The 27,092-nt window shown below is 36.9% G+C and overlaps 3 protein-coding genes across 6 annotated transcripts in view; 2 read left to right on the top strand and 1 right to left on the bottom strand.

Moving 5' to 3' along the window:
* LOC129938422 (60S ribosomal protein L15) overlaps positions 1 to 27,092 on the top strand; it is a 54,520-nt gene continuing 27,428 nt past the window's right edge. The window contains exons 1-3 of one of the 2 annotated variants that reach the window (XM_056045974.1): positions 1 to 158; positions 567 to 901; positions 1,096 to 1,406. In XM_056045974.1, coding sequence (XP_055901949.1) covers positions 593 to 901; positions 1,096 to 1,401 — 615 coding nt within the window. In that variant the 5' untranslated portion in view covers positions 1 to 158; positions 567 to 592 and the 3' untranslated portion in view covers positions 1,402 to 1,406. Of the gene's footprint in view, positions 159 to 566; positions 902 to 1,095; positions 1,484 to 27,092 lie in introns of those variants that run through there. The other variant, XM_056045973.1, reaches the window with a different exon arrangement.
* LOC129938418 (26S proteasome regulatory subunit 7-like) lies at positions 4,950 to 6,523 on the bottom strand. The gene has a single exon (XM_056045966.1). It carries the CDS (start codon positions 6,374 to 6,376, stop codon positions 5,075 to 5,077), a length of 1,302 nt encoding a protein of 433 aa, XP_055901941.1. The 5' UTR covers positions 6,377 to 6,523; the 3' UTR covers positions 4,950 to 5,074.
* On the top strand, positions 8,234 to 22,544 carry LOC129938419 (dnaJ homolog subfamily B member 14). Of its 3 annotated transcripts, none has more exons than XM_056045969.1 (7): positions 8,234 to 8,440; positions 8,555 to 8,724; positions 8,794 to 8,956; positions 9,019 to 9,439; positions 21,142 to 21,257; positions 21,332 to 21,495; positions 21,558 to 22,544. In XM_056045969.1, exons 2-7 carry the CDS (start codon positions 8,592 to 8,594, stop codon positions 21,668 to 21,670), a joined length of 1,110 nt encoding a protein of 369 aa, XP_055901944.1. In that variant the 5' UTR covers positions 8,234 to 8,440; positions 8,555 to 8,591; the 3' UTR covers positions 21,671 to 22,544. The 3 variants fall into 3 exon arrangements, with proteins under 3 accessions (XP_055901944.1, XP_055901943.1, XP_055901942.1); XM_056045968.1 differs by having other exon boundaries at positions 8,235 to 8,436; positions 8,588 to 8,724; XM_056045967.1 differs by having other exon boundaries at positions 8,235 to 8,436; positions 8,551 to 8,724.

Here is a 27,092-nt window from a genome sequence, read left to right as displayed (position 1 = left end):
GTGTTTTCTAATATTGCTCTCAGTAAATTTTTAATTTACATTTATTTCTAAAATCTTTGAATATTTTCAAAAGTTCTGAATTATATTTTATTGTATTTTCTCTGTACGTTCGAAAACTAATAAAATGTTTTTTCTTTCTAGGCGAATTCCCTTAAAAGGTAACTATTCAACATCGATTTGTAAATTTATAAACTTCCATCAGAAGTTTTTAAGACAATTAAAAGAAAAATGTTAAAAATCGTGTTTCCAAGTGATGATAATCAATTTCCGGCCGTGCACCAATCGGAAAGAATTACGATGTCGATTTTGGCTAACTGACAACGAAACCGATTTTACATTTTTGTATATAATTAAATTCTCTAGATTTTGTAGTGAATTAGTTTTCTTTTATTTGAATTTAAAGTAGAATCAAATTTTTTCAAAACTAATGCATCTATTTCTAGAGAGAATAAAAGAAAATGACTTCCACAAGATGTCGGTTCAATATCCGTAAAACGATAGACCGATGATGTGACAGTTATTGATATTGATATCAATTAACCACGAAAATACTATTTTGTTACTAGGTCTATCGCCGTGAAAGGTCGCAAAAATGGGTGCGTATCGTTATATGCAAGAACTTTACCGCAAGAAGCAGAGCGATGTTATGCGCTACTTGCTTCGTATTCGCGTTTGGCAATACCGTCAATTGACAAAATTGCACCGCTCGCCAAGGTCGACTCGTCCCGATAAGGCACGTCGTCTGGGCTACAAGAACAAACAAGGATTCGTCATCTACAGAATCCGTGTGCGTCGTGGAGGTCGTAAACGTCCAGTGCCAAAGGGTTGCACCTACGGTAAGCCCAAGAGCCATGGTGTCAACGAATTGAAGCCTTCCCGTTGCCTGCAATCTATTGCTGAGGTAAGTTTTCAAAAATTGCTTTACCCTGACCTTTCCTAGTCTGTCTGATGATAAACCTTATGGTAGCTTAGGAAACCATGCCGACCACCTATCAACCTTCCTTAGATGTCTGAGCTTTCGTTTTATAGAAAGTTTTATCAAAAGATTTCAAAACGTGATAGTAAATGCGTGTGTTTTTTGTTGTATTATTTCAGGAACGTGTCGGTCGCAGACTCGGTGGATTGAGGGTACTCAACTCCTACTGGGTTGCCCAGGATGCTTCTTACAAATACTTCGAAGTCATCCTAATTGACACCCACCACAATGCCGTTCGTCGTGATCCTAAGATCAACTGGATCTGCAAGCACGTGCACAAACATCGTGAATTGCGTGGACTTACATCGGCTGGTAAGAGCTCCCGTGGTATTGGAAAGGGCTACAGGTACTCCCAGACAATTGGAGGTTCCCGTCGCGCTGCCTGGAAACGCAAGAACCGTCTGCACTTGCGCAGGAAGCGATAAGCTGTGAGTTTTCGGTTTACTGGTGTTTTATATTTTTACCTCTTGATATAGTGGTAGTAATAAAAAGTTAAAAAATAAAAAATATGGTTTCAATTTTTAAAAGGCAAAAGGAGAATTTAATGCAAGTTCCTAGTAAAACGTGTTTGTTAGAAGATTCATATAGTTTAAAACAGGTGCAAAGTCTTAAAGGGCATCAGTATTTGGAGGCACGCAAAACATCCATGAAAGGCGGCCTTTGATAGGAATTCGTATAATCGACCCAAATCGATGGTATGACGTGAAGGTTCTTTAAAACGAATTTCACAAAACTTGTTTTCAGAGTGTGGTATATCAATTAAATAAACACCTTATCATGAAATGAATAGTTTCCTTTCCTTATATCTATGCCAAATCTAAACGGCTAATTTGAGAAAGCTTTTAAATGATATTTTATATGCATGGCCGAAAGCATTGCAATATGTACCGTGCAGTGGCAGCGGAAAATAAAAGCATAGCAATCAAAGCCGAACAAGCACTAAAAATGACTTCTTAGGTTAATGGACTGGCGGCGTCATCGAGCCGTACTTCTTTGACAATAAGGTTAGCCAAGCAGTTAATGTGAATGATTTTCGCTAAAGCGAGATATTAACGGACTGACATTGAGGACATGAAACAGGACCATTATGTTTTTCCTATTCAATTCAAGACCATTTACACAATTAAAAGAGTTGAAAGGTTAATTCCGTCCATACTATGCTCTCAAACACAGAGGTTTTCTTCCACGATAAAATTGCACTTTTCCAATGGGTTTTAATGAACAAATTATCGCCCGGCAAGGTTTTTCCATAGGTATATCAACTCAAATCTTAAATACCTAGTAAGGTTCAAGAAGTTTCCTTTCCAGTTTTTCTGCGCCAGAAGTTTTTAAAACTGGTTAGCTCTTCACACAATTACGGGCAATGGAACATGCTCGCACTGTGTTTGAACATGTTCAGGATAGTAAAAACCTTTAGTGCGTCTAAATCATAAAAAGCGTAACTATAAAACACTAGTAAACATATCATTAAGTTCACCCAGCTAAAGGTCAATAAAGGGGTCAGGAACAATATTTCCTTTATTCAATGAAGAAGTTTTAGATTGTCTGACTCGTCTTGATTTAAACAAAAAAGCATGCGTTGAACACAATTTAAAAAAAAAAATTATGTAGTCCTGGCCTCAAAGCTTTACCGCAAGGGGTTAACAACAACATTGATCACTCCGTAATTCTAAAGTATTTAGAAACAATTCCAAAGCACACAGACTACACCATAACGCAAATGCAAATAGACAGAAGCTTTCACATTTCTATACCTTCCAGATCTTTCTTGGAGGATAGAGCAATTCTAGAAGACGAGTCAGTTAGAATCAAAAACAAAAGAAGAATTAGGGGAGTTGTGTACGAAGTCTCTCTTTTCGCCTTCTCAGTCTTTGTAGTGTGTTCAGGCGGAACTTTTGCTGATAAAAGAAGTCTTGTCCTGGCTTAAAGAAAACGTAATATCAGCACCTGATAACTGTATTTTCTCAGATAGGCAGGCCGCTATCAAATCTCTGTCTCTACAAACTCATAACAGTTCATAACTGTCGATCATCTCTAATAGAGTTAGCAACACAGTTTATTATTCACCTTTGCTGGGTGCCGGGCCATAGAGACATACCAGGAAATTGTAAGCCAGATGAACTCGCCAGAAATGGTAAACTACAACCCATTCTACCACATTTGGCTAATGCGGACATACCAATTACTACATGTAAACTAATGCTAATGCTTGACCCCAGGTGGAATAACGTCACCAAGTGTCAGGTCACAAAAAAAAATCTGGCCTACACTTGATTTAAAGAAATCAAGCAATCCCTTAGCAGATCACATCAAGCTTTATAATCTGTGTCATAACCGGGCACTGCCTAAAAGGGAACCATTCTTAAATGACTTTCACAGAAACTGCATGGATGAGGAAGAGGAGGAAACAGTTGTTTACCTCCTCTGTACTATTTATCTCTAACATATTAACATAATCATTCTTTCGTTTCGGTTTGGTTTATTTCAGTGGTAGAACCGTATAGTAATTATAATCATCTCAATTTAAATATCTCCAAATGCCAAGCGTTCAACGTTTAAGTGTGATTTATAATTTTAAACATGGCGTCTACCTCATCTTCTTTATAAATACGGAGCGTTACCCTTTCGAACCCGTATCTTATCATTAGAGAAGCCGCAGAGTCCTTATTGATTACGATAATCGCACTTCGATAAAGATCCTTTGGCTCCTCCAGTTGCTCGATCTTCGAGTCGTGACATTTAAGGTCCGGGTTGCTGATCTTTATCATCTCATGTATGTTATCTGGACATGAGGGTTCTATCGGGATCCATGCGCGAGCTCTCGGCCTCCAAGGAATATCTTCCTTTGCAACGACCTCGAGTTTTGGGCCTGGCCAACTTCGCCCAGCATGCCGACAGTGAGTTTGACATGACCTTGATGCCAACCCCCATCGCTTGTTACAGGTGGTGGACCCAGATGCTCTCGCATGACTTTGAGCAAACCAGCCGAGAGCCCAGTTTCACCATCTGCCAACGGTTAGAGGTAATCGTGCCATCAATATTGCTCCTATCAATGACCGCAGCTACGATCTTGTTGAGCTCGTTAAGTAGATCACTAAAAGGTTTAATGATAGGTACTCTAGCAATGTAGGAGTGCTGGTGTTCTGCACTTTGGGCTCTTTAGGGACGGAAGTGGACTCCTCCAAAGACCTTTGTCGCTTTGACGTGGAGTCGTACCTGATTGGTTTTGTCGTTATTCACGACGCTGCTAACCCTACGGAGACTGCCACTAGGAGCATCCTGGTAGTCGAAAGATCATTGTTCACGAACTTTCCACTACCGACCTGAGGAAGCGTTTTCCCCAATGATACATCCTGTACCGCACTAGAAGATAGGCAGTGACTTTGCACAATCCATTCTCCGATGTTTGGCACAGGTACAACGACAGCTGACGCCGAACTGCCGCTCCGTGTAGCTGGAGTACCGGTACCGGTTTGACGTTTTTGTTTTGTATTTTCCATCTGGTTCCCACGAGTAGGAAAAGGAGAGACGAACAGCAACTAAGCCATAAGCGTCCCAGGAAAAAACTAGGCATAAAGTCAGGGGATAAGGAGCCATCAACCAGCATAATAGCACAAAGCCGACGGAGGAGGGGTAAGGATTGGGAAGGAGAGGGGCGAGCGACCTTTGGTTTCAGGACTCTTCTGGAAAAATAATTCTCGAGAATCATTGACCTAACTCAGCTTTTACAACACGACAAGTATCGAATAATATAAATATTTCTACTTAACGTCGAAGGATAGGATTATAATTTTAAAAACAAGCGACTTCATGGCTTTTTAAGGATAGCCATTAACATATATGAGTCTTTTCGAATTCTAAAAAGAAATATCTCAAAAAGCTGATACATTAATTTCAAAGTCGAATTCAAATTAAGGCCATTAAAATACATATTTTGTATATAAAATACATATTCCCGAAATAAAACAAATATTTTAATATTAAATTATTTTACTAATTTCCTTTTTAATATTGAAAATACTGTATTTATTTTTCTAACTCAGAATGAAGCAATTTCGTTTTGAAATAAATAAGCAAAATGACAATACCATCAAAAATCTAATTATAGGTCATATATCTGGGAGTTGCACTGAACTTGGCATAGCTCTTGATAACCTTATTAACCGCCTCCAAGAAGTCCTTCTCAGTGGCAACCTTTCGTCGAGCGCGAATAGCGAACATGCCAGCCTCTGTGCAAACTGACCTGATTTCAGCTCCAGTCGAATTGGGACACAATCGTGCGAGCAATTCGAAACGAATGTCACGCTCCACCGACATCGATCGAGCATGAATCCTAAATATATGAGTTCGACCTTCCAAATCGGGCAGCCCGAATTCTACCTTACGATCCAGACGACCGGGTCGCATGAGTGCAGGGTCGAGGGTATCCGGTCTGTTGGTTGCCATTAGGACCTTGATATTTCCTCTAGGATCAAATCCATCCAACTGATTGATGAGTTCCAGCATAGTTCTCTGGACTTCGTTATCGCCGCCAGCTCCGTCATCGAAACGTGCTCCTCCGATGGCATCGATTTCATCGAAAAAGATCAAACAGGCCTTCTTTGATCTGGCCATTTCGAAAAGCTCTCGCACCATGCGAGCTCCTTCACCCACATACTTCTGGACCAACTCGGAGCCAATGACCCGGATAAAACAAGCATCTGTACGATTGGCCACAGCACGAGCGCAAAGAGTTTTTCCTGTTCCAGGAGGCCCGAATAGAAGAACCCCCTTTGGTGGTTCAATTCCAAGATTAACAAACTTCTCGGGGTGGAGTAATGGAGTTTCGACAACTTCTCGCAGCTTTTCGATTTGTTCCTTGCAACCTCCAACATCACTATACGTTACATCGGGCTTATCTTCTACCTGCATCATGGTAACAGTGGGATCGATTTTTGGGGGCAATGGAATGTGAATTTGGTACTTGTTGCGGTCAACTCCAACACGCATTCCTTCTTCGATGTCAGTGGGAGCCACCGAATCGGCCAAATCCACAACAAACTTGGCAAATTGCTTTACATTTATAATGTACTTTGGGTCATCTGAGTCGGCGTTGATGATCTTGGTGCAGCGAGCCACTTGAAGGGGTTGCTCATTCTGTAGAGTTTGTTTATCGGCTGCTAAGTCCCACAATGCCGGAGGAGCCAGTCCTGTGTCACTTTCTTTGATTCCAGTCAGTTCGTTGACCTGCTTGATGGCTTTGACAATGTCTTCTTCGATTGTCTTGATTGCCTTGTGGTATTGACTTTGGCCATAGGTCTTTAGCAATGCTATGTCCCCTTCGTCCAGGGACTTGATTTCTTTTTCTTCTGTTTCTTCGCCTTTAACACGACGTTGATCGGTTCCCAAGTAGTCAGGCATTTTTTTTTAAGTAAAATGTTCTTATTGTTTTAAACAAATAAATGCAAATGTTTAAGAAACAAGAATGATTATCGTGTTTTGTTTCTTTTTGTTTTTATTTTCAATTTTCACACAAAAGCCGAACCTGAAAATTTGCAATGTCAGAAATATACGTAATGAAGTAGGTAGCAGTTGCATGTTTTTTCGGCTTTTAAATAATTAAAGGGTGCTGCAGAACTTGTTAAAGAAAAAACTATAAAATTTTTACTGATTTTCAAGATTCTTTTCCCAATTAAAATGCATTTTACTGTATAAAGAATTCAAAGAACGTTTGAACTCTCATAACTTAAGTTACTTTTTTAATCTAAAGCAATATTTATAAGTTTTCCGAAAATATTTTTCAATTTTATTACAGCTCGTTTACCTTTTATACTGTCAAAAAATTATAGTATTTTTGTTTATAAAATCTAGAGTATTATCATGGAGCTTTTTGTTCTTAGATTCACCGTAGCCTCAGAGTGGCTTTGGAAGTGAAATTTTAGTACATTGACAGATCTGCCACTGCTGATTTTTCCCTTCATCAATACCAGAGGCCAAATTAATAATTTGTCCCACCTTTATTCTACGGATTTACTTAAACAGGGAATAAGAATTAAGCTGTGGGTTAATATATTCCATGAAAAAAAGAAAAATGGAATAGTAATGTTACGTTTCCAAAAAATCTTTAAACAAAATCTACTAATATAAAAACGATTCCTGTTTGGCAACCGGAAAATTCCACCAAGTTACGCAGACTTGGATTTTTGGTATAGCTAAATTTGGTATAGCTTTTTGACAGCTAATTAAGATAATTTGTTAACTTGTTTATATGTGTCTGTCAAAATTATTATTATTTTTCAATTGTTTGTATTGTATCTGTTTTCTGTAACCATTTAGGTCATCTTCAACAACCGCAATAAGTTTCCTTATATTTTCCTTTTAAAACCTATATTTCTTCCTAAAACCCTCCTCGCTAAGCATTTGCGCTCTAACATAACTGTTTTTGTATATTTTTCTGTTTCTATTAGTTAACGGCTGATTATCCAATAATTAAGAAACTCGATAAATCTAGCACACATTATTAAAAAATTAAATATTCACTTATTATTAAAAATTAAATGTTCACTTATTTTTTGCTTATTTCAGAATAAATTTGACACATGTTAATTGTATTTCTTCGCTAAACCACCTTCTTTCGTGGTTTAACTTAGTTAACGTCATTTAGTGGGAATTTTGTTTTACTCATAGCATTTTGACCTTAGTCCATGGAATAAGACCTAACCCTTCGCTATTCCAGGTGTATTACCTTGGCTGTAAAAGGTCATATTCCTGAATGACTGCCATGGTGCTTCTTCAGTCGTTACTCTCCATGTGAGTACTGTTCATAAGTCGTCCCAAATAATAAATATTGGAAGCTGGTAGTTACTTAAATACAATTTTATTTCTAAAAAATTACAACTTAATTTTTGATTTCAACTAACCTCAAAAAATATACTCACAATTTGGTAAGATGTAATGGAAGATAATTTGATTCTGACTGAATGTGCTCTTTCTAAAGGAAAGAGAAGACAATATATAATAAATAAAAATTGAAAAAAATGAAAAAATGTGTTTAGCTTCCTGAAGACACCATCAACATAACTGTTTGGCTCGATGACAAGTCTTATAAGACTTTGGTCTTATAAGTATGCTAAGTTGCTATACTGACAATAAACTTACCGGGAGAAATTTAGAGATACCTTGTGGGAGGCTAGGCAATTCGACACAACAGATAGAACACTGCCATCCAATAATTCCTACTGAACGCATTCATTCCGACGTGTAGTTAATTATCTGTCATAAAATTTGTCAAAAGAAAATATAAAAAATTTTCATGTAATTTTCCAATTTTTTTCCCTGAAATCTCTTTTTGAAAAGAAAATCCATGATATCAACATAAAAAGTACTCAATTCGTATTTATTTTGCATTTTCCACGTCGCAAAACTTGCAGACGTTGAATAAATTTGTATTTTGTTCAAAAAAGTTTCTTTGTTTTTGAAAGGTAAGTAAAAATATTTGCTTTGAAAATTAGCACGCATATCACGATCATGATATTTTTGAGGGTTTTTCTTATGAATCAATAAAAAATTAAAAATTATTATAAAACCATATATAGGAAGTTAATCCAGTGGTTATAAATATAATTATCACAGAAAAATGGACGGAAATAAAGACGAAGCAAATCGTTGCATTGATATCGCAATTACAGCTCTTACCGAGGGAAAGATTGAAAAAGCTGAAAAGTTTTTAAATAAAGCCGAAAAATTATATCCCTCTCAAAGGGCTAAGGGTAATTCACCAATAATGAGATAATCTGTAATGAAAACAATCATAATATTTCGTCATGTTTTTTAAAAAGATTTTCTTGCAAAAGTTAAAAGCTTCCCAACTCAACAAGGCAGAAAGAACTCTTCTCCTGATGCACAAGGAGAAGGTGTTCGCAAGCGCAAACTTTCCGATTCTAAGCCATCGGAGCCAGAATATTCGAATGACCAGTTGGAAGCTGTAAAAAAAATCAAAAAGTAAGATTTTAAATCAAGTATTTTGTTTGTTACTTAAATAAAACAAAAAAAAACTTTTTCAGATGTAAAGACTATTATCAAGTCTTGGGAGTAACCAAAGAAGCAACAGATTCAGAAATCAAAAAAGCCTATAAAAAACTTGCCCTGCAATTGCATCCCGATAAGAATAAGGCTCCTGGAGCTGTAGAAGCATTTAAAGCCGTTGGTAATGCAGCGGCCGTCTTAACCGACGTCGAAAAACGTAAAGCTTACGATTTGCATGGTATCAATGAACCATTTAATCCACATGGAGGTGGTGGAAACACTTCAACCGGTGGCATGGGTCGAACATACTACGCAAATGATTTCGCCTACTCACGTAATTTCCAAGGTGATGTTACAGCTGAGGAATTGTTTAATATGTTCTTTGGTGGGGGAATTCCCCAACAGAATATGTACAGGCAAAGACGTCAGCGGGCTGAAACGCAGAGGGGCGAAAGAGAAGTAAGTTAAAAAGATTATCATTAAGAAAAAAAAACCTATAAATTGGCGCGGATTTCAAGGTGCTATCCCAATACTAAATTATTATTATTATTCTTGAGGGTACTCCAATCTTAAAATACTTAACTAAACAATAAAATGTTTCGGAAATAATTGTCTAACTTTTGTGGTAATTTTGGTGTTAGTGAAAAACATGCTGAGTACTAAAATATTACAGAATATGATTTTTCATCCATCTACTTAACAGATTTCTTTCTGAGTTATTGAAAAACAGCCTATTTGCAGCCTTTCCCGAAGAAAAGCGAATCCTTCTCCTATCTAGCTAAATTTTAAATTTCACGTAGGTCCCTTTTTTGCAAGGTCAACAACTTTCAAAATAAGAAATATCTTTAAAAAAAGCATTCTAGTAACCATGAGTATGACTTTCCATTGGCAATACGTCAACTGGTGATCTCGTGATTTATTACAACGAACAATGAAACAAATCTTAACATTTGTTTAATGTAAGATCGATGAATCTCCAAATAGTCATATTAATTATTTAATCTACGATTTTACATCATCAACAGATTGCTCACAAAAATAAAATAATAATTTTTGAATTACAAATATACTTTTAATACAATAGTTACCAACATACTAGGTAAGATAAGTAATTTTAAGAAGAAACGGTCTTTCACGTAATAACATTTGAAAAGCCTGTACAAACATTTACTTAAAAGATTTAAACTCTTCTAATTTTTTTTCGAATGATCTTTGGCCTTAAAACTGACTTCTTCTAATTATTATAACTTAGGGAAACGCCGTTATTAGTAGAAATCGATAATAAAAACGTAACACTTTTTTTGAACATTTTCAATTGATTTGTGTGACTTTAAGTGTCACTTAAATAAGAGAACAATACAAAAGTTTTTACCCTATAAAGGTCCTTAAAATACTTGAAATTTCTCTTAAAAAACTCCAGCATTGAATTAACTTTCAAAATTATTCCATTTATGGGCCAAACCAAAAATTAACCATAAATCCTTTATTTCATTCAATATTGGCAAAGTCTGATTAATTTATTTATAATAATGGGCGGGTTCAGAAGACATAAGAGATTTACTGTCAAGTCAAGTCTGTGATTGTATTTATTTTGTTCGCAATTTTATTCATTTTTGTGTATGGTGTGCGCGCACTAAAATGGTTATGAATACCCTTCTAATAATTAAACATAGTGCGAGCAATTAGAAAAGGAGGATAAACATTGGTTTTGAATGTCTGCACATTGTGGGAAATATTGAGCCTGGTAAAGCATTCCACATTCGCGTAGTGCGGCTAAAGAAAGAATCTCTGTTCTTAACACTACGTGCGAAATTGGGCTCTAGGGTAAACTGATGTTAAATTGTTTAAGGGGAGGAATGCAACTGACTATTTCCATAGAGCATTGTTTATAAAAATAACGATAAAACAATGACAGGCATGATACCTTGCGGCGGTATTTAAGAGAAGCACATGTTTCGGTGAGAGAACTATCTCCTATCATTTTTAGATCTCCTTTTTAAATCCTATCCATAAGACTCAAGATTGGGGCTCCAGCCCAATTATGAGAATTATAATCGAGTTTTGGATAAATAAAAGATTTGTAAATTATAGCCGGATCAGAAGGGGTATAAAACTTATTGCATCGTCGGAGAAAACCTAAACACTTAGCAGAATACTTGGCGATGTGAAATATGTGATCACTCGAACCTGTGACAGTAGACAGAATATAACCTTAATTTCTCAAAACGATGTAAAGATTTGTTCCACTGTTCAATGAGTGGACCTATTGCAACGAAAGCCATACTGCCGGTCATTAAGAAGCTTCTTCTTGAAGATAGTTAGAGGGGATAAGGATTCGCCTTTTTTAGGGACAGGCTAGACAAATGCACTTTTCCATCCACTCGGAAAGAGACCTGTAAAATAGGAGAAATGGAAAAGCTTACTCAATGGTTTTGCCAGCGATAAAGAACACATCTTCAGAAGAATAGCGGGGATACTATCCGGGCCAGCGTATTTGTGAATGTCAAGATCTTTTAGTACTCTAATTTTGGCCGTGGTTTCTGGTCACGCGAAAATTTAATGCGTCGAATATTTGTCTTACAAGTCTTTCTAGTTTGTTTGAACTGAAACCATGAGTTTTCTTTAGGTTTGATAGATTTTACCCTATTAGGGATAACATTTCTAATTTATAAAAGAATTAAGTTTGTAACCATGTCTGCGCTGAAGCATAGTGAACAGTTAAAGTTCCTTAAGAAGTCGTTGAGACCGTTCTAGTTGGCTTTCTCATATTGCCATACGGTTCTCGTAGGGTTTTTCTCTTTAACTGGGGTTTATTGGCATGAGAAATCAGCAGATATGACACAATGGTCTGATGTAACTAGAGGTCATATACACTTACCGAATATTTATTAGGATCAGAAGTAGAAGTGCTACGTCAGAAATCCGAGTTGGCTCGTCAACTGAGTAATTGTTTGAAATTAATGACATATGCAAAATACCTAGCTTACTTGACCTTATTTTGCGTTCATTATGAAATGAAGTCCCTTATATTGTCTAAACCTGCCCAATGCAAGATTAAGCTGTATATTATTTTTTGGATCTAGCCTGGAGATGAGAGCAAAATATTCTGAAACAAAATGCAATCGTTAGTGGATTTTAATTACATAAACATTTTTAGATCATCAGCAAATAAAATAAATCTGTGTGTCATAAAAAAGAATGCTCATTAATATACAATATACAATAAGAAAGGAGGGGGTTAAATGACTGACCGGTACGCCACGATATCTTTTTAAAAACTCGGAGAAAAAATAACCAACTTGAACTATTTGCTTCATTTCTGTGACATATAAATAGAACCATTTCATACATTTTCCATCAAGACTATTGAAATACTTAACTGAAATCACAAAATCAGAATAGACGACATGCCAATGTAATTTGTGCATAACATGAACTGTTATACACACATTTTTGGAACTCCACTAATTTTGTACCACTTACCTAAATCATGTTGGTTTGACAATTTGTCAAGTATTTTTGGAATTGTACCTAACTTAGAAAATACCCTGTAGTTATCAATTTTATTTATCCTACCTGATTTATGAATAAAGCTATTCAGTGAAAGCTTCCAAATTTCTAAACATTCTCCAGTACCAAGGAATTGATTAAAAATTATCTGCAAAGGAAAACTTATTTTTTAAAAACGATAGGACAAATTTCATAAGTATCGACAAAACAATAAATTTAGGATCTAAGTTTTTCAAATTTATTTTCTCAACCGACCCAGATAACTAATCAGTCACTCTCTGCCTCAAAATTCTTTGAACTATTGATAATTATCGCCATTCCTTTCGACTAACGTTCTACCTTAACTCATGCCTAGAAGTTACTCCCACCTCAGATTCTGTTTTGTATGATTTTCATAAAACTTAATTTTCTGAATTTTACGATTATATTAACAGTTTTCTATTTGATTTTCAAAAAATATCTGTTCAAAAAGCCACTAACCCTTTTTTACAATAAACTACATTATTCTTTTGTTTTTATTATTGCTCCATCAACACCGCCTTGGTATAATCTTTGACTTCGATCACTGCATAACCAAAGGTTATGTAAAAAATGTTCCTACGTTCCCAATGCCTAACTGACCACTCTAACTACCTAGGTGCTTATTTTCTCTTCAACGATCTGAACGATTATCTCTACCAAGAATAAAACATACAAGCTAACCTTATCAACGATTTTAAATCCTTCTTTTAGTTCCTTAATCACAAAAAAAAAGTCAGATGGGTATCTATCATCCTTGTCCTTCAGTAATGAAACTTCCAATAATAATAATATAACGATAGCTAATTACTTTGTATATTTTAAAAATTCATTCTCACAGGATTCTTTTACATGAGATCGGACCTTTTTTAAGTATTTACTGGATTTTTCGTTGGGTTCATTCTACTTACCCGATTGCATTTCTCCATTAGCCATTGAAAACAAAAATGTTCTCAACTTAATGATAAGTTCACTCCGAGCCATGATGGTCTTCCATTTTCATAAAAATATGTTCCTCTTCTCTTTTAACTCCAATATCTAAAATTTTTCATTTTCCTTACCTCAAGGAACATTTTTAAGATATGGAAATCATTTTGTATAAGTCCAATTCACAAGAAGGGACCGAAAGGGTAGGTGATAAACTACCGAACAATTGTTAAACTTTCTTATATCCTAAAAAAAAAAACATACGAGTATAAACGTAAACATTGCAAGTTTGAAGATCATTTGAAGATATATCAACGTACCTAATACATATGTAAGTATGGGAAATCCCACACTATTTTTCCTTTTAGTATTTACATTTCAAAACATTCCTGGGAGAACAGGCTAAGAACTTGGACACAAAATAAATTCGTTCCGGAGCCAAGGGAGTTATTGGGCAAGTTCAGGCGACATTAAGGCCAGCTGTCAAAAATGAAGTAAAGATCTGAGTTTAAAATTTATAACACTTGAAAAACTAACTACTTGCCTTGATCAAAATGTACGTTCAATTAATTCAGTTGACTGTAAATTAATCCCCTCAGACTCTGAGAAAGAGAGGCTTTTTTAAAAATTTGCCTTTCAATTAAGGCCATTTTATTGGAGAGTTGTCTGTTAAGTTAGCCAAGAAAAATCTTCCCTACTCTCAAGCCAAATCTTAAAACAAAATGCCACCTGATCATGTTTTTTTATTCAACTAAAAGATGAGGTTCATAACTCTCTAGCTTTCTCGAACTCGACCAACACACTTAATATCTTGTATCGTTCAGGGAATTAAGACTTTAGGAAGTGTCGGAGACTAAACATTTACTTTGTGGTTCTGAGAGTCGAACCCATCCAATACTACTTGTGTTGAAAGGTCCGAAATGTAATTTCTAATCCAAGTACGTACGTTTTCCATCTTCTTCGTGGAACAACAACAATCCTGTCTTGATTGTTCACTTACAGAGAGGGTTAACTTTTCTCTCAAACCTATGAATGTAAAATCTTCTCGAGTTTTCTAATTTAATCCAACCTCCGGTGGATAATTACTAATGATTATTTATAAACCTAGGGACGATGATGTAGCGAGATGTTTGTTTATTTAGTTTTTTTGTAACTATTAATCTACAAATTTCATAAAATACAAGCAAGATGTTAATAATTTAACAACAAATTCATAATTTAATAACAAATATATAATTTAATAATAATTAAGTTAAATAATACATACATAATTTAAACAATAACTAAGATATGCTAGTACTAATTTTGGAGTTTAACAAAATTTATAATGTTCCTTTTAAAGCTGTTGTAATTGGTTTCGGATTTTAAATCATTTAACAAACAGTTAAAAATTCGAAGTCCTTTAAAGAAAACACTATTCAGGGCTTGACTTGTTCTTTCAAATGGAAGGCGGAAGTCTTGGTTATTTCTCAGAGAGAATGGTTGAAAATTATCTACATAGTTGAGGAAACGAAAAAGATGAGCAGGCATTTAATTATGTTTTATTTTAAAGATAAACAGTAAAACATTCATTAAAATTCATTGTTCAACGTAAAGCCATATTAACATATCTAACATATAAGCGATGGGAGTATAAATATTGCACTTTAAAATCGTTTGCATTGCTTTATTTTAGAGAAGTTGAAGCTTATTAATCATTTCTTGATTGCACAAACACAAACAGAATTGATGGGTAGTATTCAAAGTGTGGTTTTATTATCGCATTGAAGATACTTATTGCACTAACGGTTAAAATATTTTTTCGAATTCTTCTCAATAAGTTAGTCTTTTTTGATATTTTTTTCCCTACATAGTCTATGTCTTTATTAAATGAAAGTTTGTTGTCTATAACAACACCAAGGTACTTTACTTCTGTTATTATTTTTAAGTTTTCATTATCAACTTTAATGTTTGTCACACTTTTACTTGTATTATTACCAATAATAATAAAACTCTTAGATTATCCAAATCTTCCTGCATTTTAGCGACTTACTTACTTAAGGTGGCGCTACAGTCCGGGGCGGACCTGGGCCTCAACCAACAAGCGTCTCCAGCCAGCTCGGTCACTAGCTAGCTGTCACCAGTTTCGCACGCCAAGTTGGTTGAGGTCCTCTCCCACCTGGGTGCGCCACCTGAGTCGCGGTCTTCCTCTACTGCGCGGTCCCTCCGGATTGGATTCGAAGACCTTCCGGGCTGGAGCGTTGATGTCCATCCGCTCTACATGACCTAGCCATCTAAGCCGTTGGACTTTGATTCTGCTAACTAGGTCAGTGTCGCTGTACAGCCCGTACAGCTCGTCGTTATATCTTCTCCTCCATTCTCCATTTATGCGTATGGGACCAAAAATCGCCCGAAGAATTTTTCTCTCGAAACATCCTAAGACGCTCTCATCTTTCTTTGACAGGGTCCAGGCCTCAGCGCCATAAATGAGAACTACCTCAAAGTTATAGCTGTCCATGGTGACGTTTTGTCCATGACGTCGTCGTTCAGTGTCCTTTTTTGATGACAGCATATACTTGGTCTTGCCCTCATTGACCACTAAACCCATCTTCTTTGCCTCCGTCGCAATGCTCAAAAACGCTCCACTGACATCACGCTTTGATCTTCCAATTATGTCAATATCATCTGCGTATCCGAGTAATTGGGTGGACCTTTGGAAGATTGTTCCTCTAGTGTTGACGGTTGAGTTTTGCACAATTCTTTCCAGAACGATGTTGAAGAAGTCGCATGAAGTCGCAGTGCATCGCCTTGTCTAAAACCTTTTTTGACATCAAATGAATCGGTAAGATCTTTTCCGACCTTGATAGAGCAGCGTGCATTCTCCGTCGTCATTCTGCACAAACGGATAAGTTTGACAGGGATGCCAAAACTAGACATTGCTCGGTAGAGCTCTTCCCTATAGATGCTGTCATATGCGGCTTTAAAATCGATAAAGAGATGGTGGGTATCGATTTGAAGCTCCTGGGTTTTTTCCAAGATCTGCCGTATTGTGAATATTTGGTCGATAGTGGACTTTCCTGGTCTAAAGCCACACTGATAAGGACCAATCAGGTTGTTGACGAATGGCTTCAGACGTTCACATAATACGGCAGAGAGGATCTTATACGCAATGTTAAGGAGACTGATGCCTCTGTAGTTGGCGCAGTTTAAAGGGTCTCCTTTCTTATGTATCGGGCACACTATGCTGAGATTCCACTCATCGGGCATGCTTTCTTCCGACCATATTTTGCGGATGAGTTGGTGCATGCTCCCTACCAAGTCATCGCCTGCTGCTTTGAATAGTTCGGCGGTGATGCCGTCAGCTCCAGCAGCTTTGTTTGACTTAAGTTTAGATATAGCTATCTTCACTTCGTCAAGGTCGGGTAGGCGGAATTGTTGATCTGCGTCGCCGAGGTTGAGTGGTTCTATCTCCCTTACAGCTTAATTCGGTTCGCCATCGCCGTTGTATAATTTGGAGAAGTGATCTTTCCATATTCTCAGAATCTACTGTGGTTCTACTACGATGTTCCTTGATCGTCTTTACAGGCTTCGGTTCGTGGCTGGTACCCTTGGGAGGTTTTTTTTACCTTTTGGTAAAATTTACGAACCTCATTCCTGTTGTGACATCCCTCTATCTCCTCGATCGCGCGCTTCTCATGCTCTCTTTTTTTCCGTCTAAGAAGCCGGTGTTCCTCTCTCCTCTTCTGCTCGTAGAGCTCGCGAGCAGCTCTAGTCCTTTTGTGCAGCGCCATTTTGTATGGTTCTTGTTTCGCTGCGTGCGCTTGCCGGCATTCGTCGTCAAACCAGGGTTTCGCTGTGTTGGCCGTGTGAAACCTAGCACTTCAGAGGCGGCATCTCTGATGGCTGCAAGGCAATGTTGCCACTGGTTTTCAATGCTTAATGCAGGAAGCATAGGACTCCTTAAGAGGTTATTAGAGACTCGATCGGAAAAGGACATGGCAGTCTCTTGCGATTGTAGCCGTCTAACGTCGAATCTTCTCACAGTACTTCCTTGTTTTGGCTTGGATCGGGATATCCGTAGCCGTACCTTGGCTACAACGAGGTAGTGGTCCGAGTCAATGTTAGCCTCTCGGAATGTTCGGATATCCTGGATACTGGAGAAGTGTTGTGCGTCGATCGCAATGTGGTCAATCTGGTTGACGGTTGATTGATCAGGAGATTTCCATGTCCCCTTGTGGATATTAAGATGCGTGAACTGCGTACTAGCTACCAGAACGTCTCGCCCCGCAGCGAAATCGACCAGCCTGAATCCGTTGTCGGAGGTAGTGTCGTGAAGGCTGTATCTCCCGATTATACCACCAAAGATGTCTTCTCTTCCTAGCTTGGCATTAAAATCTCCTAAGACAATTTTAATGTCATAGCCAGGGCACTGCTCATATGTCTTGTCCAAGAGCTCGAAGAACATATCTTTGGTGTCTTCATCTTTCTCCTCTGTTGGGGCATGCGCGCATATTAGGCTTATGTTGGCGAATTTAGCCTTGATGCGCTCGCTCACATTGTTGAAACTCAAGACTTTTTGCCTGAGCCTAGTTCCAACAACAAATCCACACCCAAATAGACGCTGTCTTTGTTCTCGGTAGCAGTCGCCGTAGTAGATATCGCAGTCTTTTAGTTTGCGTTTACCCGGTCCATCCCATCGCACTTCTTGGATGGCTGTAATATCTGCCTTGCAGCAGTTTAGGGCTTCCGCTAATTGTTCGGCTGCACGTGGTCTGTTAAGGGACCTAACATTCCACGTACATATCCGAAGTTCGTTGTCCTTATTTCGTTTGCGTGGGTTGTCAACAGTGAATCCGTCCGTATCCGAGGCTTGTTGTTGCTTCGAAACTATGATGTTTTTACGTGGCCAGGAAGTCACCCCGCCGGCACAACCCCCAACCTGGAGGGCCAGATCCTTAGTATAACTCCAAGGAAGGGGAGCCGGATGAACCGCTCCTTATAGGCCTGGGCTCCGAATATGTCGAAGAAGCCCTGTAAGGTGTTCACTAAGTAGTTCAACCTTACTGGAACTGTAGACGCCACCGTTGATTCTATCTCGAGAATTCGTCCGCTGCCGCCTGTATAAGGAGAGGTGCCTTAGTGGAAACACCTCTCCCCCCTCTCTTGTTTGCTGCCCCCAACAACTTTCCACAGGGGTTAGAACCCAATCTCCAGTTGAGGTACTAGGCACCCGATGTTCACCGCGGGGAGGTGAGAGTAGGAGTTGATAGACAGAGGTGGGTTTTGATAAAAACCTGTGGACGCTTGTGTCCTCTTGAATGCACATGTCTACCATTTGAACATCGCATTTTAGCGACACCTTCTTTTAAATTATCACAACTAGCCTACAACAACCCATCATCCGCAAATAAAGCATATTCACTGTTTTGTATTATACTGCCGATGTCATTGATATAAACGTTATACAAAAAAGTGCCAAAAATGACCCCTGTGGTACACCAATATCATTTAAGATTTCATCCGATAAAATGTTGTTCACTTCAGTCTTTTGCGTTCGACCTGATAGATACGAAATCATCCAAGATAGTGATTTATCACGCACTCCATAACTTTCAAGTTTTTCAAATAATATTGAACTGTCTACTGTCTCAAAAGCCCGCTTCAAATCAAGAAAAAAACATATTAAAGGTGTCCCAAAATTAACGCAAGATTTGAATTAAATAGAAAACGCCCTTTTTAGTCTTTTGATAGTTATATTTTTATTGACTCGTTAAGTACATAGGATAGGGTTATGTATGGAATAACACATCGGACAAATGGCCACCACGGCTTTGCATGCCCATGCGCACTCTTTTGTTGAAATTTTCCATGACCATTCTGCATAAATGTGGCTGAATTTCGTTGATGCAGCGTTGAATCTCCTCCTTTAATGCACGGGTGGTTGTGGGCTTGTTGACATAGACTTGTGATTTCAAATAACCCCATAAAAAGAAGTCTAATGGTGTTAAATCACACGATCTAGGAGGCCAATTTTGATCACCGAAACGAGAGAGTACACGACCTGGAAATGTCTCATGCAGTAATTGAATTGTTTCACGGGCTGTATGACATGTGGCACCGTCTTGTTGAAACCACATATTGGACACATCAATATCATCCAATTTTGGCAGAAAGAACTGTGTAATCATGTCGTGATATAGAGCACCAGTAACAGTCACTGCTTGACCAGCATCATTTTCAAAAAAATATGGCCCAATTATGCCTCCAGCCCAAAATCCACACCATACAGTCAAGCGTTGTGGATGCATTTGTTTTTCGACAATCACATGTGGGTTCTCCGAACCCCAAATGCGGCAATTTTGGCGATTGACAAAGCCATCAAGATGAAAATGTGCCTTATCCCTTAGGATGATTTTGCTCGAAAAATCAGGGTCCATTTGTTGATGTTAAATAATCCATTCAACGAACTCTTCTCTTCTCTGTCCATGCTCATTAGGCTTCAATTGTTGTGTTAATTGAGTTTTGTAAGCATTTAGACACAGATCTTTGGTGAGTATACGCTGTAGAGAGGTTCTTGAAATTTGCAATTCTTGTCCACGACGTCGAATTGAGGTTCCTGGATTGTCAGCAACACTCTCACGCACTGCTTCGACATTCACATTTGAACGGCTTGTTTTTGGACGACCATTGTGTTTGGCGTCTCCAACGGATCCAGTCTCCATGAATTTTCCAATTAATCTCTTCACAGTTGACGAAGTTAAAACACTATTCCGACCATATTTTGTATGAAATTTTCGAACTGCAGCCGCCAAGCTTTCACTATTTTTGAAATATTCTTTAATAATGAAGACACGTTGTTCTATCGTGTAACGCTCCATTTTTAATAATTCTATACTGTTAGCTGTGAAATTGCTTTTTTTCAGGGTTGCCAACACTTCACTGCACAAATGGCGGCAAATTCAAATCTTGCGTTAATTTTGGGACACCCTTTATTTTTGTTTTTGCGTCGAGTTGTTTTTTCCAATTTGCATATTAAGTGCGCCTTCACAAGAATGCTGCTTTCTAAATCCCGACTGGTTATCAATTATCAACTTATGCCAATCGAAAAAAGATTCCAGTTGGAAGTGAACAACTTTTTCAAGCACCTTCTCATAGAGAGGGAGGGCATTAATTGGTCTAAAATCTTCACACTTAATTGATTTTTTAACTTTGGGGTTTGAAGTAATTTGAGAAACTTTCCTCGAGCTGTGGAAAACACCGTCACAAAAGGATTTATTAATTATTTTAGTTAAAGGGGGTGCTATGACATTAGGCACATCTTTAAAAATTTGTATATTAAGGTAGTTCGGAACACGTTTATTTTGTATACTATCAAACACTTTCTTTAAATCAGCACACTCAATTTCAATTTCTATACCCTGGTGTATACTGTATAGAGAACATCTAAATTGTTTACTTCTCACAAAACGGTGATACATGTCCTCTGCAAATGTCTTGCATTAGTCATTTCGAGGAAGTTAATTTTAGGAAAGGCGATCTTAATAATCTTCCGGTTCCGAATAAAAAAAATCCAAGAATTGGACAACTTAGCAAAGTTTTCTTGTAACTGCCAATCGTACATATCCAATATTACTTCTTGTTTTTTTAAATTCTTTATTCCAAATAGTTCAGAAAAGTAATAAACATGAAAAATTAAAAAAAAAAATATATTTCTTTATTACCAACAGAATCAATCTAGCTCCTCAGCGTTGATCAATCTTCTACCAATTTTGCTTTTAATTGGTCTTAGCATGATGTCATCATTTTTCATATCTGATCCGATTTATAGTCTCCAGCAATCACAGTAAGAATTTTATTTTTATATACAAATAATTTACTTATTAAACAAAAACAATTTTGTTTTATTTTAATCTTTAGCAAATATTCTGTAAAACGTGAAACAAATGCCTTAAAAATTGCTTACTATGTAAAAGACAACTTCTATTCAGAATATCAAGGTTCTGTTGGACGATTAGAAGCATCAGTTGAAGAAGAATTTTTAAATCATTTAAAACATTCATGTAGTAGAGAAAGAAATTATCGTAAGTTTAACAACAACAAAATGATATACAATTAATATTAAAATTTTCTATTTTAATTTTAGGAGACGGAATTTTATCGAAAGCAAGAGCATTTGGTGATCGTGACTTATTTAGAAAAGCTCAAAGCATTAATACACCATCATGTGAAAATTTACAAAAATATCTAAATGCGTAGCTTGATTAAAAAAAAAACATTCGAGGGTTTTTGCAAATGTTTTGAATAAAATATAAGAAATATATAATAACAATGAAAAAAAAAACTTAAATCTTAGAAAAATTATAGAAAATGAAACAACAACAACTAAAAAAGAAGTTATATATTTTTAATCCTTATAATCGCATATCTTGACGTGTCTTTTATTCAAAATGTTAAATTTTAAAAGGAAATGGTTATAAAGTTGAGCTAAATAGAATCAATTGTAGATATAAAAAGAAACCATGGCAGAAGTAATCTATACAATTGCTTTTGCTTTGGGTTATAAGACAACAAGCAACGGAAGACATTTTACTACTTTGGTCTTATTTCAATACTGAAATTTAGTCCTATTTTTCAGTTCTATAACTATGGAAAAGTCTTAATATTATCACCAAAAACTGCCACCAAATCCGTTAATAATTCCAAATTGTAATTGATACGAAATATTTGGTGATAATCTTCTTTCGGGTTTCATAAGAGTTTCCAATTGTGGGGAATTCGTGATAAATCGTTGCCTGAAAATAGATTGAATCGTCTTTCGGTCAAGTGTTCAATTAGAAGGACGTTTTATACAAATTTGAAAGATATAACGAGAACTTCAACAATTTAAAGAAGAAGAATTAATCTATAAATATTTCATCTCAAACCTTAGCTTCTTGGGAAACCGACTTCTTAAATCAACTTAAGAACCTGTGACCAAATTTCTCTATAAACCGACCTGTTAATGCCCAGTTTCCGCTCAACTTTATGACCAACCCTTTTCCTCTTATGTTTGCTTGCTATAATTCTATTATTTTTTTTCCATTAAAAGGCACTGCGCTATTTATTTTTTCGGGGGGATTGCAAAGTGGAAGTATTATTATTATTTGTTGTTTGTTTTGTTACTTTTTTTTAATTAATTAAATCTTTTTGAAAATCCGATTAAAAAAAACAATGTTCAATGTAAGAAAAAAAGACTTTTAAAGAATGTTGAAATATTCTTCGATGAAGCCAATTGGAATAAATTTAAACTTTAAATAAAATGGTAAATTGTTCAAGAATAAAAACTGATTTTTATTTTTCTCCAATCTTGTACATATATATTTTACAACTGTTCATCATGAAATCTAATTAGAGATCATGTTCTCTAGAGTGACAAATAATCTTAATTTTTAAACTTGTTGTCTTTGTGGTATCATAATTCATCATGAATTTCTCAATTTTCAAAAAGATCGAACTCAAATTTAAATAACAGTGTTTTCTTTATATGTGAGATGTAAGAAACAAAGAATATGAACCCTCTGTGCGTTCATAGTCATACTCACCTATGAATCGCCTGAACCAATCTTTTTCTACTCGTACCGTGGTTAGAGTAATACAATCCGAATAAATATAAATCTGCAGTGCCTAGTGACTTACAACTCTCAACCATTCCTGTGTGCATGTAATATTGTCAGGGATGGAGGGGGTCAAACTGACTTCCATGTAGATATATAATCTGTAAGGAAGAAGAGCTTGGTTGCACTTCCCCGTGGTGGCCCCTGTGCACAAGTAAGAGAAATCAGAGAAGCCCGATAATGAATGATACTGTTGCAATTCATAGTTATTGAAAAAGGCACAGCTTAGCAACTTGTGAGCGAACGCAAGAAGCTGTAGTTAATTTCCTTCCAAGATTGAAAATCTTGCGAAAGATGGTAACGAGGGACTGTCGCCCTGCCTCAAGGGTTCGAGGCTGACTTACTGATATAAATTTAAAAAAATCCATAGAAATGAGTAAATATACAAACGACAAATAAGTCGGTACTTCAAATAAGATCAAAATAAGTCTGCAGTGGAAGTAAGAATCATTTTATAAAAAAATGATGTAATTTTAGATAAAGCTCGGTGGATTGAGTCCCACATGAAGTCGGGTACCACATCAAAGATCAAATTAACACGCCACTGAAGATGTGGTACCACTGAATATGTTGCAGCCCTATGGTTAATTCCATGAATGTAATATATTTGGTGGCCTTCTTGTGAGAGTATCGTGGTGGCTGTGGTTTATCCTATATGCATAGGGTATTGGTTTTTCATTGTTTACCCAGAAAAATCAATACTTAAATGGCAAAGCCAAGACCAAAGGTTAACAAATTGTTGTATTTGTAAAGCCTTGGTAGCTTAGAAAGAGGAACTGACTGGGAGCATTTTCGAAAGAAGAGAGGGTAAATCTTGCGTAAATCCTTTTGGTAATTTTCAAAAACTAAGCGACAATGTTAAAATGCAAGGGGTAGCAATTTTAAAGCTTGCTATCAGATTAAGGCTCACCGCCAGATGTTAATGTTGCGAATAATTATCTTAAAGTGTCAGGGATGGACGGGACCTAAAACTTTAAGCAGAATCCGAACGGCTAATTTGAAAGAGCACTTTTCATGACAAGAATTACTCTTGAAGGATTTGTCAACTCCTCGCAAGAGACAGTACCCCTGAAAAAAGCTTTAGAAAGCTTGGGTTTGAACCCAAGACCTCTGGCATGACTGTCCAACGAACTAACCATCACGTCACGGATACTACTAGGTCTCGATGATATTCGCTCAAATATTCTAAAGAAGTATCCTTTCACGCTAGCAAGAAGGCTTCTTAATGCTGCCGGTCATTTCGTAGAAGGTGAAAAGTGGAAAAAATTTGTACATCTTTTGGAAGAAATTAAGATTATTACGTTTGATATTTGCAAAGCATTTGATAGTGTTTGACATCAAGCTCTCTTATCGAAAATGCATTGGCTTGCTTCCTTTCTCCTCCTCTTAAGATGTGGAACTGCTGTGATAAAATATGGTAAGATCATTCAATTGCGACCCTAACATCACTGTACAGCGCAATGGGGAATAAAGAACTACGTGGAATTTAATGCTTTACATGGTCAAAACAAATTGCCCTTTGTCACTATGGGTTGCACCTACACATCAATTAAACTGAATATCTAGATATTTTTGAAATGTACATCACCTACCACCTCTTGTGAGCTTTTAATCGTGTCACACGGTCAACATCGTAAAGTTTTTTGACTTTCCCTTTTTAGCGGACTATGCTCTTGTGCAAGTAAATATTGAGGAACGGGTTAAGAGAAGGCCTGCATTGCCTTTTACGGCTGTAGAAAAACTTTTGGTAAAAAGTGGGGCCATCTTTCGAAGATGATTTATTGGAAGTGCAAAGCCGTTGTACTTCCCATTTTGATTCATGGATCTATTGTGTGGTGGTCTCCGCTTGTCAAGAAATACAACATTCAAAAACTAAGGAAGGTTCACAGAATAGCTAGTGTCGGCACCAAAGGCGCCCTTCGATCCTGCCTTAAATTTTATTCTGCAGCTCCTTCCAGTAGGCCAACACATTAAATATTTAGTATCTTGCAGCGCACCAAGTCTTGAATAATCAAACTGTTAATTGTTCAGATGCTATGGGTATTGGAACACTAAAAAACTGATTATAGTGGATATTTTGGCGACAGATACAGGCTACTCCGCCCCTGCCTTGAACCTCAGTAGAGATTTTAAAGTCATCTTCCCTGCAGAAAGGATTAAGATGGATTGCAAAGCTACGACAGACTTTGATAATACTGTCTTAACTGGCGGGTCAAAGATGAACTGTGGAGTTAAATGTCTTTAAGTCTTTTTGTGCCAGTGTATTTCACACGAAATTCCTAGCAATCAGAGAAACATGCAAAATACTCAAATGAGTTGGCCCGGCAAGGATCAGTCCTTCATAGCTCACTTCCGGAAAGGGTAAATATTCCTCTTGGAGCTATGCGAATAACAATATGAAAAGCAAACTATAATTCACTTTTTCTGTACATGAGCTGTCCTTAAAGATCTTAAATTTCCGAGATGAAAGTCAAAGACCTGATTTCCTTTCTGAAAGCCACGAAATGGCTCTAGTATTGCTAATTTAGTCAATATAAATCCGTCATATTTCTTTTTAATTTTTCAATATCTATACTCCAACGAGTTTATGGTACCAAAACGCCGCTTTCCAGCGTTAATTGAGTGGCACAGCAAGAGCTGGTTGTGACTTCTATATGTATCTACCTCCCTACTTGCTCTAATGAAAACATCAACTTCGGCCGTACTATGGCATACATAAAATAAATTGGGTGGCGCAACAGTCCGTCCCTGACAATATTACTCGCACATAGGAATGGTTGAGAGTTGTAGGTCACCAGGCCCTAGTTCTGACGGGCTTATTTTATATTATTTATTCAATATCTTTTCGGCTATCTTATTGTGCCACCGTATTTCAAGCGGATTAACTAGCAATTAGAGGAGCATGCAAAATACTCAAATCAAACTTAAACCAAAACAAAACCATGGCTATCTGAACTGACAGCCAGGTGGCTGCTGTGGCTATCAATTCGGCTACAACATCATCTATAATGGTCCAACAAGGTCGTGATTAACTATCCAGCCTCAACATTAATCTTTGTGTTGATGTCCACTCTTATTTGGGTTCCAGGTCATAGTGGCATTGATGGAAATGAACAGCCCTTCATAGCTCACTGGCGGAAATGGTTAATATTTCTCTTGGAGCTATGAAATAAATATCCTCCCCTGGCTTAAGCATCAGGAGATTCCTTAAAGATCTTCATGAATCTTTCGAGATGAAAATCAAAGACTCAATAATGTTAAAATTTTCAGAAATAATTGTAGCACTACTGAATTTAGATTCAACTAAAATAAAGGTACCGGTGGGGGGAATCCGCGCATCTTCTTAAGCAAGTCCGTTGACCAAAATCTTCAACATTCCGCTTTTTCAGGTATTTAAATTCCTAGAGAGCTTAAAATGGCCTTACATAAGTCAAGTATGTAATTCAGGACCAAATCAGGAATGTCAGCCTTTCATGAGTTATTTGAAAACATAATCTGTCGTAAACTGTTTAAATCTTATTTAACTTTTTAAGTTCATATGCTTAAAATTGAGGATAAAGTGTCAGAATAAATCATAGTACCGTCTGGGGTCCCTCAAGGGAGCCATTTGGGACAGCTATTTTTCCCTTTTTTTTATTAATTATATTATTTTGTTAAACCAATTTCTCATTGCATCAGGGAAGTTAACTTGATTTGCAATGGATAAGACGTCTTTTTACAGTTGCAAATTAGTGTGTACGACTGTCGCGCCAGAGGTCTTGGGGTCAATCCCTGCCTGTGCCACCTAAAAACTCTTTCATTGGTATCGCCTCTTGCAAAGAATTGAAAAATATTCCAAGAGTTATTTTTGTCATGAAAAATACTTTCTCAAATAAGTCGTTCGGATTCGGCATAAAATCCTGTAGGTCACCTCCATTCTTGAAATGATTCGCACAATGGTTGAGAGTTGTAAGTCACTAAGCTCCCCTGGTTCTCTACGGATTGTTGTGCCACCTAATTTATTTAATTAAATTATATGCCTTTCA

Source organism: Eupeodes corollae, chromosome 1 (genome assembly GCF_945859685.1).
Source record: "Eupeodes corollae chromosome 1, idEupCoro1.1, whole genome shotgun sequence".
Taxonomy (NCBI): Eukaryota; Metazoa; Arthropoda; class Insecta; order Diptera; family Syrphidae; genus Eupeodes; species Eupeodes corollae.
This window is presented reverse-complemented; position numbering and strand designations above follow the sequence as displayed.